Source organism: Pleurotus ostreatus, assembly GCF_014466165.1.
Source record: "Pleurotus ostreatus strain PC9 chromosome Unknown scaffold_3, whole genome shotgun sequence".
NCBI classification, from domain to species: domain Eukaryota; kingdom Fungi; phylum Basidiomycota; class Agaricomycetes; order Agaricales; family Pleurotaceae; genus Pleurotus; species Pleurotus ostreatus.
The window spans coordinates 360,907-374,731 of record NW_023503158.1 but is presented as its reverse complement, the minus strand read 5'-3'; the positions used below and the strand labels follow the sequence as shown (position 1 = coordinate 374,731).

Below are 13,825 nucleotides of genomic sequence, written 5' to 3'. Positions count from 1 at the left end.
GAGCGAGATTCGCAGGTTAATTGTTCGCTTACAAGGATTATGTTACTCTTGGCTGTTATGAGCGATCGAGAAATCGCCGGCTGACGAAGCGCAGAGGAGGTACGATTACACAGCGTTTATGCTGCCTGAACACCCGAGCGGCTTCGACACGCTTGAACGCCCATGGAAGGATAGGATCGACCTTGCTATTCCCGAGGGAAATACAGAAGATCCATCTGCGAATCCAAGTGCTATATTTGCCACGCGACACCTAGCAGGAATAACGAGCCAGTATCACGAAAATGTCGCTTCGTGGATTCGATATGAAACAGACGCACCATTTACTGTCGAATCTATGTGCAACAACCAAACAAGTGTCTATGTGTTTGATGACGGGCAAGTCCCTTCTTTGTTGTATGGGAACGCAAGCGTACCAATGCCGTTCGCCAATAGCTCGTCGTTTAGGCATTCTCGCCTTAGTCTATCACTAGCTGACCGCCGCTCAGGCTCACCCACCCCGGGTTGTGCCCCCAATTCTGCTCAAGGGTCGGAGCAGCGCTCATGACTGAATATAGATCCACGATGTCTTCAATTGTCCTAAAAGAATGCCGCCAGCCTTACCCACCCACCCAATGCCTCGGAAGCTTTAGCTCTTCTCATAACCATTTTTCAGTCATCAAGCGTCGGCACGATCCTACAACCGCGCACCTACTGTTAGTCGTGCTAACGCCGGCTTTCAGTACGTTCCGAAAGGAAATGTTCTTCGAGTAAGTAGTTGTTGTTATTCTGGAAATCGTGGATCAATCAAATAGGAGGAACAACCACACATACTACATTTTGCCTTGGGACGCAGCGAATATAGAACACCGAAATAGAGCAATGCGCGATCATCTAATCGTATCTTCTCCGCCGGGGCGACCGCGAACGAGTTCTCGGACGTCCACCTCTCCCGCCCCTCGAAGGAGGCGGAGAGTCACCTCTTCGAGGGGGCGGTATACGTCTATCAAAGTCTCCGCCTCTGTCCCCGCCTCTGCCTCTACCTCGACCGCCGCCCCCCGGTGGAGGAGGGTTCGAGTCTCCCCTCCAATGTCCTCCCCCACGTCCTGGAGCGCTAGAGGCTGCCGTAGGCCCTCCCCATCCACTATCTGCTCCACGACCTGCCCCACCCTTCCAACCGTTATTAGGACCCGCGCCGGCGCCCTTGATGGCCAACTCCGAAGGTGCAGTAGCGCTCTTGGGAAGCAGCACCGCAACAATAAGGTAATCTCCGGGCACAAATCTGAGCTCGTCCAACGTTCGTTCCTCCTTTTCTCTTGACGAGGGTTCGGTGTCCTCGTCTTCCAAAAGACGGGGCGCGACGGTGGTGAGGGTGCCGGGTTCTCCAAGGATGTCGCGCGAGGAGATAGAGCCAAGATCTTTGGACGAGAACCTGCCTTTGCTGCCTGGATCGGCATAAACGGTTCTGAACGAAAACCGAGCAAGAGGGTGGCGATACTCTGGTACTGTAGGCGCAGTGTTTCGGAGGGTAGTTACTATTTCGCGCAAAGTTGCATCCTTCCTGCGTCTTTATCAGTACCTTACGGACCAGTAGTACACGCTGTGGACGCACCACGTAAAAAGCTGTTGCTCGTCTGTGGTTGGGAGTGTGCCATCGTCAAACATTGTAAGTCTATGGAAACCGCCGATTTTGATGAACGCGCGAATCAAGAATGGCGCTGTCTGCTGGAAAGTCAGAATCATTCTACAAGCAAGCCCCGCATGGTTGGCATCACCTTTTCTCTGGATTGCCCGACCGTCGTTGCGTCCTCGTCCATGGTGCTTGGGTTTGGTGCTTGAACAGGTCAGAACCATCACGTTGACAGCGATTGTGGTATGGGCGCTCGATGGGCGCTCGAAATTCCTGCACCGCGACCCGGCCTCAGTGAGGCTGCCAGAGAGAAAGCGAAAGAACATAACATTGCTTCCACTAATTATTTTCTTTGCTAAGATATAAAGCAGCACTACTTAGCCCCCACGGGAGGTCTTGTTACACGGAGCTTGATCAGTCTCGGTCTCCTGCAACGTGGGTTCCGGATTCGAATGCATGCACAAATGTCCAAGCCTCTATCTGCGCTATTCCCCAACTCACCAAGATGGACACACAATCAGGTCTTCCTAAACCAGTTGTTTCGCCTTTTTCGAGCAACAACCGACTCGACGCATATGTACGGCATAATGTTACACCTGCCCGTATAAACCATGGACACTAGTACGAGGGATTTCAATCCTAGGGCAAAGAATAGACGGGGTGTATCTCCAGGTTAATGATTCAATAGACATGATCATTTTTACTTGCAAATCCTCGAAAGAACGACTCGCATGAGGTGGCCGAGGTATCCCGTTAGCTGACGCTGCTACAACCACGCCGAAATTGCGTAATGCTCTGGCTCAGGCAAATGCAGTTAACATCCGTACATTCCTGCAAAACTGGCTCGACTTACCTATAGCTACACCTGTAGACTCGTAATGTTCTTCAAATTGTTCGCGTGGAAATCTGAAACCAATCGCCCTCCAATTTGGGATACTGCTGGGATATTTCTGAACGAAACGGTCGATGCGCGCTCGAGCCCTTCGTCTGAATGCGTCGGTGATCCAAGGAACGCTGGAAAGACGCCCGATGTCAGGTCGGCTTGTAGCAATGTCCAAAAGGTACAAAATATCGTCTTCATCGTTCGGAACTTTCTTTCTCCAGTGTGGCAGTTTGGACTTTAAACGAGCGCTCCATCCGATGAGTTTCAGGAAGAGTAGCGGGAGTAGCGGTAAGAGGGGGATTTCACGGTGTTCTGGCATGTAGTAGGCGACGTTTCGTGGAATGTCTGGTAAACGCATATCTCCCAAGCGGAGGAGGTCGACCTTACAATTTCGCTCGCCCGGAAGTTCGTACCACAGAACGGTATACGTCGCCCGTGAATTTGTCGATTTGACCTGAAAGAAGTTCTTGTTGCGCTGGACAAATGTCTCCTTGAGCTCCTCCTGGTTTACGTCCCAAGAAAGCACGATGATATCGACGTCTTTTGCTACGCGAGAGTTCATGCCATAGTAGTTGGAAGCTGCGCTGCCAAACAAGCAGAAGTCGTAGCGAAGGGCCTTCAAGACGTTTATTGAAGCACGGGTCACTTTCAATATTTCTGCAGAGGTAAGAGGAGGATTCGCTGCCCTGACCATGGTGGTTTGATAAGAGGAACTCAATAGGATAGGGGTAAGTAATATAGTCGCGTTTGTTTAGGGGAGGTCCTCCGCGCCTCGGGATGTAAAGCTACGAAACGAAAGTTAATAGACCTTACTTATCGTTCACGGTCTGTCCTGTTGTCAGAAGGAAGATATCTATATTTCCAAAGAGTTTCCAAAGAGGTAACAAACACTCTTGAGTCGTATCTACAGTCGGCGGAAACCATTTAGCACCTGGTGTTAGCGTAGACTTGAGTGGTGAAGCACTTTAGATGATATCAACTGATAAACTCTGTTTCCAGGCGGATTAACATAAGGACTCACATTGAAATTATCAGCATTGGCGATAGACTGCGAATCAGACAAACTCTGGTCAAACGAACAGCCGTAACCAATGTCGTCGGTTCCGGCGACAGCGTGGGTCATCTACGTTCATAATTAGATTAAGATCACAAGCTGATACATGATCACATACTTCGTGGAGAGTAGTTCCACCTCGGATGTTGCGAGAAGCAACAGACGTACCGCTGCACAAGGAGGGAGTAGCCACCTCGTTGAAGAAGATGCTGCAGAAGTAGATCTGCAAAGGATTGTTAGTGGGGAGATAACGGAGAAATGCGAAGGAATTACGTTGGTGGTGGAGATCACGGTGTATGCGATAACACCACTGCTGCAGGCACCGAAGCTGTCGGTGCAGCTGAGACTAGAAAGACATCAAAACGAAACTCAAGAGATTCAGAAACATGTTACATACGTGCGGGAACCAGAGTTTTCGTTGGCGACAGCATTGAGGATAGAAGTCACACGCGAGGTAGCGGTAGCACCGAAGTAAGCTCGGTAGAGTGAGTCACTAGCCCCACGGCTGGAAACGTAGGAAGAGGAAATGGACGCAAGACTCTTGGCCTCGGTGTAGCTACAAGTAGATGAGCCTTAGAAGGGAGGTGGTAGAGAATGATACATGCCTGGCATCAATGAAGGACTTGCGGGAGCTGGTGGTGCAGATGTCTACGGCACGCTTGTTGCGGGCTTGAATTTCACGCTTCGCAACATCAGCAGTCACCTCAACATCAACAGCGGAGACAGTCGCATCGACTTTGGTCAAGTCGTCGATGTTGGCAACTCTCTCGGCTGCACCAGCGACTTGGAAAGTGGTGACAGGCTCGAAGGTGAATTTCCCAGCGCCTACAGAGGCGAAGTCGAACAGAGGGGCGACTGTAGACAGGTGTCAGCCCAGCTCCTGCGGCGTGTCGGCGAGCTTACCTGCGTGGCTAACTGTTACTGTTTGGCCTGCGGGGATGACAGTATAGGCAGTGTCGTCGGCGTCAGCGAGCGACAATTGAATCTACACAGCAACGTTTAATACGGAGTGAGGTTAGAGCACTATGCGCAGGCCTACCTTTATGCCGGTGAAAGGAACGGTTGAGCCATCTTTAGTGACGGTGAAAATACGGGTTGGGAGTTTGTCGTCCAAGACTGTGCCGTACTTCAGTACTTTGACATCTTCGGAACCGGTGTTAGTCACTTCAGCGACTAGCTTGAGGTCGTCGATGGACTCGACCGAGACAGCTGCAGCGGACAGCTTGACGCTGAGGCCGCCAGATCGCTTGAATGGCGAAGCAAGAGCAGCGCTTGCGAGGCCGAGAGTGACGAAAGACCAAACAAACATGGGGACTTTTCTGTAGAATCTGAGTGGGCTGAAGACCTTGAGCCATTACTGCCGATTCACTAGGGCCTTTATACGTTTTCCGAACGGTTTATCAATTGTGAGATATCCCGTTTTCTCTCCATGAACACATGGGAGGTTCGATTCTTCGGAGAGATGGAACAGAGGTCTCAAGTCAAGACCGAAGAGGGATGAGTTGATTGTGCGCGGAGCATGTGTATGCACTCGATGATAATGGCCATGTAAGGGAGAGATGTGGAGTTCGAAGCTCAGAAGGTATGAATATAATTTCCCCTTGAAGACTTGAGCTAGAGGGCTCCGATGATCGAACTACGATAGTATGGATGTTGAGGATATGCATCATGCGGCTCACTGGGGAGATATATGCGTTCCGATAATTGAATGTAACGCTTTCTCCACAAAGTCTGTAGCGCAAAGTTTGTCGAGCAAAGCACTAGAGACTTCAGGGTATTGGTCAGCTCGCAATCTTCCAAGATAATTAGAAACGTACGAACCACAAGGAACAGCACGACGCTTCCTAACGACTTCAAGAGCAATCTGTGAGCATGTAGAAAGGACTAGAGCCAAATCATTGCGAAGCCAAGCGGAGTATGTTCTTTTGCCGATAATGATCCCAACAGCACCTTTCGATGTGGAGTAAACTGCGTTCCAGCTGATCTAAGTCAAAGAAGTCGTATCGACGTATTTGAAAGCATGTGGTTATTCAACAATCTCAATGAACGGCAGACATACCTACACCGAAGGAAGCATCGCATTAGAAGCATGGCACAAGTCGTTGTGCCAAGTTTTTGCCACGGAGACTTCCTATTAGAGATCCAATAGTGTCAATTCCCATCATCGAAGCCTTATACCTCTTATCTCTGCTATAAATATTCACGGAAAGCACCAGGGTCTGGCCTTTATTGAAGTTGCTGGAGCTGTTCGGAGGCGAAAGGCAATGTGGTCAGAAGGCTGGCTGTATCAATGAACAAGTAATTATGCCGTCGGAAACTTATCTACTGGACTGAACACATAGGTTACAGCCGTCAGGATGGATCGATTAATCTGGAAGAAGCGAAAGAGAACCTCACCATGAAAGTGTCTTGCCAACCGGGCCAATACCTCATCCCATCCTAGCCTTCTTTCGGCCCGCACCGTTCCCATTGCCCCCCTGTCCTCCGTACGGACCGCCGCCTCCGCTAAGGCTCGCAAAACTTGCCGAGCTACCTGGCTTAGACTGCGACTGAAAGGCGCTGACTTGAGCATGACCCTGATGCGGTTGTTGTGAAGCCATGGGTACCATAGAAGGCGCGTCGTCCTGCGTTATTCGACGCGGTGGAGGAATTTGATGAGCAGGAATAGACTGAAAAGCACTTCGGCCAGTTGAGAGACCTGTCCTGACCAGGAAAGTGTATGCCAACTTACTTCCATGTGGGTTTTGGGTCTTCTTCGAACCACGGATGGTTCAATGCGGCGCGTGCTGTTAGCCGTTTGTCTGGGTCATATTGGAACAGTTTGTTGAGAAGGTCGTAGCCAAGCTGTTGACCCGGGAGGCGCACTCGACACCACTGTGTAAGTTGGCCACTGAAGCTGTGTTCGGGATTCAGCCATCATATCCCCAATAGGGTCGACGCTCGCTCACAGATCCAAACGCTTCACATTCTGATATTCAGGCATGTCGACAATACCCGGCCAATCACTTTCTAAGTCCTTGTCAGAATTGCAATTTCCCTCTCCTTGCGTAAACTAACCTTTTGGCGTGCCTAAGATATCAAGGATTTTGAGTAGCTGATCTCTCTGGAAAGGGACATTCTTTTTCGAGTCTAGCTTTGCTTCTTCGCCTTTGAATATAGGTCGACACTGCGCAAGCTCGGCCATAACGCAACCCACAGCCCAACAATCAATGGCTTTGTTGTAGTGCTTAGCCCCCATTAAGAGTTCCGGCGCGCGGTACCAGATAGTCACCACAACCTTGTCTCCAGCGAAAAGTGGCTGCAGTGGTTGGTAAATGAGACGAGCGAGACCCAAGTCTCCGATCTTGACAACTCCGGACGACGTGATGAGAATATTAGCTGGCTTTAGATCGCGATGAAGAATATGACAAGAATGAAGGTAGACGAGACCGTTCAGAAGCTGGTATGTGAGCGACTTTAGCATCGCAACATGAATCTGAGTGCGTATGGTCTGCGAATGGTGATGGATCACTTGCTGGTTACCTGATGAGGTCACGAATTATGGCGCAAGGTTGAAAGCATACCAGGAAATCATGTTCGGCGTAGTCAAACACCATGTAGATAGCTTTGTCCTCCAGAATCACTTCCTTCAATGCGACCACGTTTTCGTGCTCAATCTCGCGATTGAGCTGTCGGGTTTCAGCGACGAAAGAACGGCGGATAAATTGAACTCACCGCAATCTCTCTGATAGCACTTTGGCTGATCCCGGTGTAGGTTATCACGTCCCCCTCTTTGTCAGGCTTGAATTTTTTGATTGCGTGGATTTTACCATCGTCGTCGTTGCTCTGAGCCTTGTAGACGCGGCCATACGTTCCTGAAGAGATGAATCCCAGGATATGGTACTTTGAGGACACGGTCCGACGAGTACTATCGCGTTTCGCGCGGTACATTCGCATAGGGTCATGTTGCAAGATATTCGAAGACCATTCGTCCAGCATGTCAAGACGGAAGTCGGCCGTAAACCAGGCGCATCCTCAAATTCCTTGCAAGACCGAGTCGGCGAAAGTGGCGAGGAACGATCCCTACTACACGTGACATGCCCACTCCTATCTCCTATCAAAAGTATGGTTCGAGCAGGACTTGTTCTGGTGTCCAAGAATGCCTCAGCGAGCAAGCAGAAGTGGATAAAGAAGCTTCTTCAAGCTTCGTCATAATATAACTTTGTCAGATGAGCAGAGAGGGTAGCTCTGTTCCACGACTAAGTAACACAAACTACAATCAATGATTTGAAGAGTGAAATACTCCAGAAAGATCTTGCATATGATAAATTGTTGCGCTAATATATATATTTTACCCCAAGTGAATTCCTAAAGCTATCTGAACGATTGGCGATTAAATAGGTTTACTCCTACAAAATTCAATCCAAGTACATAGGCGCTTATTCGCCTTCAGAACAACTTTCACACGCCCCTCCAAAACTTCGTCCTCGCCACCCCCAACGATCCTCAAGCCTCCTCAAGCCCGTTAAATATGACGGTGAGTATTGCGATCGTTGTCTGTACGCCAAACGGGACGTATCTCGAAGACTGGAGGTCTCTCGATTCGTTCTCGGGGTGGATGTATAACTTCAGACCGGGATGATGCTGACTGGCTTCGCTACAGACATCAAACTTCAAGCGTTTCGTAGAGGTCGGACGAGGTACGCCCTTGAAAGGACACTCGTGTTGCGGTTCAGCGAATGACCTAGATTGCTCTAGTTGTCCTGATCAACTCTGGCCCACAAGCAGGGCAAATCGCAGTCATTGCCGAAATCATCGACCACAACCGGGTACTTAGTCGTGCACATTCACGTCCATCTTTCGATCTCTGAATATTTCCTAGGCAATCATCGATGGCCCAACCACCAACGTCCCCCGCCAATCATTCCCTTACAAGCACTTGACACTCACTCCCCTCGCTCTCAAGAAATTGCCCCGTGGCGCCGGGTCCGGAGTGATAAAAAAGCAGTTGGAGAAGGAGAACACGGTTACTGCATGGGAGAACTCGGCCTGGGCGAAGAAGCGCAAGGCCACCGAGTCAAGACGGCAGCTCAACGACTTCGGCCGTTTCCAAATCATGCTTGCTAAGAAGGCCCGCCGAGACGTCGTACGAAAGACAGTGGCTAAGGCTAAGAAGGCATGAAAGGGAGGGAGCTGTAGTGATTGTTGATGTTGCACGTTTCGGAGCCACGATTTGAACTGCGTCCATACAATCAAAATCATCATCTTGTATGCCCACCTATGCTATGCATCATGTTTATGCGAATGTAGCTGATGATGAACGTCGATGCCCGCATTGCTGAAAGTGGAGACAATCGAGCGATCATTAGATATTAGCCAGGTGGACAGTGCGGTGAGTTCCCATCGCTCGATCGCTGTAACTTTGAACCAACTTCCACAGCTGCGGCGTAAACTTATATCTAACCCTTTATAGCGTATCTTTGCCGCAAGGAAGCCACGGTTCGCATGTGGTGCAGCAGACACGCGACAAGATAGAACAGCTTCCTTTGCTGGGTATTGGAGGATAACAAATAGCCTCCAGGAACTAGAGCTTCTCGTCTGCGCTCGGTCGCTTAGATTCTCGTGGCTTCGTTAACGTGATTTTGAAGTAGATCAACCTTGTCCTGCTCCCTTCACGAACCTTCATAGCAGGCGCCGAACGTCTAATTCCTGAATATCTCGTCATCCACCCCTTCACCGCCTACAAATGGAGGAGGATTGGGTTTAGTTGCGTATGCCCAGTTCAGAATACGAAGGCAAGTCGTCCCCGCCTTCTACGCATGAAGCATGAACGGCGTGCCGACAGAGGAAAAGGAGCAGCAGTTCTTGCGGCGGCCCATGAAGTGATCTTGAACAAATTGGACACGTTGTTTTCCCTGTTGCAAACAGTCTTGATCACTTAGGATATGATGGTTGCAAACAGCGACATACCAGCAAGGAAGAATCCGGAATTCTAGTATCTGTGCAGCTTCCCCGCTAAATCCGAGCTGTCCCCATTCAAAATCGTTTGACAGCCCTCCAGCAACGAGATCTGCAAATGGAAGTCGTGCAAGATCTTGATCAAAGCATCTTTGAGACCAGGGATCTCCAACCCATTCTTTATGCGCCGTATTAGGCGAATGGGGTCGATTTCCGCGCCGACGTTCTCAAGTAGGCCACGAATGAAAGCTAATCGTGGTGAGTATTGGCCGTGGAGGATAAAGAAGTGTAGTGACGCACTTGGGCGCGTTTCAGAATATTTCAAGAGGTCCTCCCATAGATCATCATCCGCTTGTTCTTTCGCAAAGTCGATGGCCTGACAAAACAGTTAGGCACCATTAGATTGTGATGTAGACTACAATCACCCTATCGACGTCGCCTAACCGTTCAATTATGAGCGTCAAGGCTTGTTTGTTATTGCCCATGCGACCCAGAAGGAAGACCATCTCCGTGACCAAGTCGCGGTCTTTGCAGATATTATACGCCTTGAAGGTTTGTCGTATCTGAACGCGAACCAAGTTTAGAAGAAACTGAGACCACGTACATTCTCTAGGTTGTAGTAATTGCTTGCCCGCAGGAAGTCGATAAGTCGAGAAATTGCGTATTCAGCGTACAGCTTGACCTGAATGTCAGCAAAGTCGGTGGTGAGATAAGGGTCCTTCTCAAACAGGGCGTCGAGATACAAAAAGAGATAGAAAGGGCGACTTTGGAGCTGCTGTACGACTCTGCCAATCTATGGTTCGTTAAGTTCTACAAATTCCAGGCGGAAATAAGAAGAGCGCCCACAGGTATTGAATGGATATGATCTACGAGCAACGTGATCGCTGGACTTTCTTTATCGTTGACAACTTATCCATTCTTTGTCCGCTGTTCGATAAGCTCTTGATCGAATTCGACCAACAGCAGAGCTTGATCGCGGACATCAGTGGAGAGATTGTGTTCCCTAATGAGGTCGAAGACATTGGGCCATCGCAGGCGCAAGTAGAAAGGGAGCGCTTTGCCGGGTTGACGGTTAGCCGTGTATCTGTGAACGATTATAGTACGTCAGGACGACTCTTCACGGATGATGAGTCTCCTACAGCTCAGCCAAACACTCCATTAGCAGCGTCGTCTCTTGTGTCGACGATTTAAAAGTGGAAGTACTAGCTGAAGAGTCGAGTTCCGAGTGAATAGCAACAATTACGGCGGTGAGGTTGTAGATATCTTTCGGCCAATCCCTCACGATTTGAAGTAGAGCCTGCCAAAATTGTCAAAACCCGGTACCCCAATTGAGTTTTTGGTACTTTACCTGTCTGTCGTGCTGATAAAATACGCTAGCATCATTTCATACACTAGGTGACTCAATCGGGGCGAGTCTGTAGGTACATATGGGATCACGGCCTGAGGGAATGACACGAGCAAACGACCATTATCCGCCGGTGACACGTGCCTGGAGTTCCTCCTTGTCTGCGAAGAGGAGGATCCAGTTTTCCCAGCGCTGCACTTTGCGGCTTTCGTGAATTCGCCTAGCATCGGTCAGCAAAATTCCTGTGCGGAGACGACTTCACTTCACTCACCTTCGTGCATCAGATGTTCAATGTACCTCTGCCCGATCGAGGATGTAGTAACCTTGTCCTCCCCCTTGTCGGCAATAGCTTCACCGCTGGCCTCGATCTGCTCGACGGCTTCTAGCGCCTCTTCGTATCTCTTCCGCTCAACTAACCAAGCAACATGGTCACGCCTATCCCTCGGCTTGACCAAGACTATGTCCTTCGGGCTCATTACCACGTAACTCTCGCCTATTCCAGCATCGGCTGCGGGGTTTGCTGTGTCTAGGACATCGGCGAGGACATAGTCATTGCAACCCCACCTGTGGTAGTCAGTTACAGTAAGGGCATCCGTAGCTAACTCTTCCCCGGTGCGAGAGATGATCTGGAGTTCGGGGGCGTTCGGCAGCTTTCTTTGCCTGCTGCGCTCGATCCTCTGTCATTTCTTCCGTGAAGGCCGTGTCCGGCGGAGTGTATGCCAAGATGAGGAAAGATGTTAACGACATGGATATGTGCACGGTGAGTTTCTCTGTCCCTAATTCTGCCAAGGGGTTCGGTGCCATCTGTAGAACTTCGTGCGGTACGATGCCGGATATCATACATTCCAGTTGAAGCGCAGCGGTAATTTCAACGATGAGGGGAGGAAGGCCAGCTTTGGAGGAAGCTTCATTTGTAGGAGGACGAGCGCGGACGCGAGCGACTTTGATGTAGTCTGCCCAGGCGATTATGAGTGTCGAGTCGTCCTGCCAATGGAGGGTGCACTTGAAAAGGTCCGCGCGCGGGCTGTCGGCCGGCCTATCGATGAATGTAATACGCGTCTGTGACACCGTGTCATAGATCTTGACACCCAAATCGTTTGCCCAAGCGATCAACCTTCCTCTCCATCTAACTTGCCCTATCGGCCCCTCCCCTGAGTGCAGAACGGTTTCCTTGTGTCCTAGCCATCCTTTTTCGTGTAAGACAAGGGTGCCGGCTAGTCCTCCGCAAACGAAAGACCTGTAACTGATTTTAACGAAGTTGGGCTCAAGGGCAATGGTGCGCATCGGCCGTTTCATGTCGAACGCGTAAGATTCTTTGGAAGACAGTGAATGAATCACTACATGTCCTAGTGTAAGGTGTAAGGTGTAAGCGACGCGATTCTGCACCATGCAACGTGACATTCACCGTCGATAGAAGCAGTAGCCACGAACTCGGCCAAAGAATCCGTCCACTGTCGTTGTCAGTGTGGCTGTCACGTGCCGTGTCACGCTTAACTCCGAACACCAACTTATCATGGCAAAAGTTAAACACACGTTTATTATCGTCGATGCAGGCAAAGGTGTTCCCCTCGTCCTTGGACACTACTATACTGGCTCCAGTGATGCCACAGCGGGCGATCTACTCGACTATATTCGCACTCACACATTCGGCTCCATCTCGCTGATGCCGACTTCGGATGTTTTGACGGCAAGTTGATATTCAGAATATATGATTGAAAGCTGACTTTGTTTGTAGATTGCGGAAGATGTCGTCAGTTTTGAAGGGGCTCGGAGCATCATGCAAGTGAAGGAAAGGAGGTTCGAATGGGCCGTGGATGAAGTTATGCGGGTCTGCGAGTTTTGGTCCAAGGATGCCCCCCTTTCTGAAATCCTGGATTCTAAGGGCCGAACCCTCTACTTTATTGTGCTCTGTAGTGAGTAATCCATGTTATCTGCAGAGGACATCTTTTGATTTTTTCTATAGCGGTCTCGAAGCCGAATCTTGACACTATCACGGAGGAAGCACTCGATCGACGTACTGCCAATATTCCAAGTATTCGTAGTATGTCATCACTTCAACCACACTCTTCTGGCGCTTATGTTTTGATCAGACGATCAGTTTCGCTTTTGAAGTACTGAGCGCTCGTGGAAATGAACAAAGAGGCCGCCCTAACATCTTCTAGCGGAATATCACCGGGTTTTGGCATGTCGCGCAAATGTCGTTGGAACTCTGCAAATATCGGGTGGTAGATCGTGATGCTAGGACCAGTGAGGCCATCAGGGCGGCCATCGTAGATAGCGAGGTTGTTGTTTGATTGCTCCGTCTCGATGAGTTGCTCGTTATTGGCGCTGGTTGATAGAGGCTTTACTTTCGCCTGAATGGAGGCAGCAACTGTGTACTGATCAAAACGCCCTCAGACCCGCTGTGATGCACTTCCTGGAGGGGACGTTCCATGAGGCGACCCTTCAATATGGAAGGCCATCCTTTAAGCCGGATGGCCACGAGCGGGTCGCCTGTGGGCTATTCGATCCGCTTGTCCAATACTCAGATATGCTCCTTCGCATCGATGAGGTCAAAAACGGTGTCGGCCTTGGCAATTGTGATGCTATAGACCAGGCCGCCAAGGGTTACCTAATTGTAACCATTAGGCAATTAGCGCCTGGTCTCGTCAAGAACTTCGCGACTAGTCCTCTAATTCCAATACTCCCACTACACCCTATTCATGATATTCATTCGGCTACATTACTTGTAGAAATAACCGTTTCTTCGCAGTTACTCGGGCGTACGGAATAGCAGTTGACCCTCGCAAACGCGCGAGGGGCTACATAATTCAAACTACCTATTTATCTATGTGTGAACAATCAAATGTATCTGTAAGGGGACACTCCTATTTTCTCTCCTTTCCTTCATTCCATGGACTCTTACCTACATTCCCTTCATTCCCCTTCGTTCCTTTTCGCTCCCTTTCCTTTCCACTTCCTTTCCACCCACTCCTTTCGCATCCGAGCCGCGTCCGGTGA

The 13,825-nt window shown here is 49.9% G+C and overlaps 7 protein-coding genes across 7 annotated transcripts; 2 read left to right on the top strand and 5 right to left on the bottom strand.

Annotated features, from left to right (window-relative positions):
• Positions 1 to 870: 870 nt before the first annotated feature.
• On the bottom strand, positions 871 to 1,793 carry PC9H_004557 (uncharacterized protein; the record flags this gene model as incomplete). Its single annotated transcript, XM_036774140.1, has 3 exons — positions 871 to 1,537; positions 1,589 to 1,698; positions 1,752 to 1,793. 3 exons carry the CDS (start codon positions 1,791 to 1,793, stop codon positions 871 to 873), a joined length of 819 nt encoding a protein of 272 aa, XP_036632642.1.
• A 579-nt stretch (positions 1,794 to 2,372) lies between these two features.
• On the bottom strand, positions 2,373 to 3,183 carry PC9H_004556 (uncharacterized protein; the record flags this gene model as incomplete). The annotated part of the gene is made up of 2 exons (XM_036774139.1): positions 2,373 to 2,401; positions 2,460 to 3,183. The coding sequence occupies 2 exons, from the start codon at positions 3,181 to 3,183 to the stop codon at positions 2,373 to 2,375; spliced, it is 753 nt and encodes a 250-aa protein (XP_036632641.1).
• Positions 3,184 to 3,413: 230 nt separating this feature from the next.
• On the bottom strand, positions 3,414 to 4,852 carry PC9H_004555 (uncharacterized protein; the record flags this gene model as incomplete). The annotated part of the gene is made up of 8 exons (XM_036774138.1): positions 3,414 to 3,452; positions 3,511 to 3,612; positions 3,662 to 3,766; positions 3,817 to 3,889; positions 3,941 to 4,048; positions 4,104 to 4,398; positions 4,447 to 4,528; positions 4,583 to 4,852. The coding sequence occupies 8 exons, from the start codon at positions 4,850 to 4,852 to the stop codon at positions 3,414 to 3,416; spliced, it is 1,074 nt and encodes a 357-aa protein (XP_036632640.1).
• A 1,120-nt stretch (positions 4,853 to 5,972) lies between these two features.
• SSN3 (cyclin-dependent protein kinase) lies at positions 5,973 to 7,521 on the bottom strand (the record flags this gene model as incomplete). Its single annotated transcript, XM_036774137.1, has 6 exons — positions 5,973 to 6,222; positions 6,275 to 6,439; positions 6,492 to 6,552; positions 6,601 to 7,057; positions 7,107 to 7,211; positions 7,258 to 7,521. The coding sequence occupies 6 exons, from the start codon at positions 7,519 to 7,521 to the stop codon at positions 5,973 to 5,975; spliced, it is 1,302 nt and encodes a 433-aa protein (XP_036632639.1).
• A 532-nt stretch (positions 7,522 to 8,053) lies between these two features.
• On the top strand, positions 8,054 to 8,704 carry PC9H_004553 (uncharacterized protein; the record flags this gene model as incomplete). Its single annotated transcript, XM_036774136.1, has 4 exons — positions 8,054 to 8,059; positions 8,186 to 8,222; positions 8,281 to 8,351; positions 8,405 to 8,704. The coding sequence occupies 4 exons, from the start codon at positions 8,054 to 8,056 to the stop codon at positions 8,702 to 8,704; spliced, it is 414 nt and encodes a 137-aa protein (XP_036632638.1).
• An 810-nt stretch (positions 8,705 to 9,514) lies between these two features.
• On the bottom strand, positions 9,515 to 12,121 carry VPS41_2 (Vacuolar protein sorting-associated protein 41; the record flags this gene model as incomplete). The annotated part of the gene is made up of 9 exons (XM_036774135.1): positions 9,515 to 9,729; positions 9,781 to 9,856; positions 9,906 to 10,043; positions 10,085 to 10,273; positions 10,462 to 10,564; positions 10,620 to 10,757; positions 10,829 to 11,045; positions 11,097 to 11,351; positions 11,407 to 12,121. 9 exons carry the CDS (start codon positions 12,119 to 12,121, stop codon positions 9,515 to 9,517), a joined length of 2,046 nt encoding a protein of 681 aa, XP_036632637.1.
• Positions 12,122 to 12,338: 217 nt separating this feature from the next.
• On the top strand, positions 12,339 to 13,598 carry PC9H_004551 (uncharacterized protein; the record flags this gene model as incomplete). The annotated part of the gene is made up of 4 exons (XM_036774134.1): positions 12,339 to 12,503; positions 12,561 to 12,738; positions 12,789 to 12,866; positions 13,165 to 13,598. 4 exons carry the CDS (start codon positions 12,339 to 12,341, stop codon positions 13,596 to 13,598), a joined length of 855 nt encoding a protein of 284 aa, XP_036632636.1.
• Between the last annotated feature and the right edge of the window lie 227 nt (positions 13,599 to 13,825).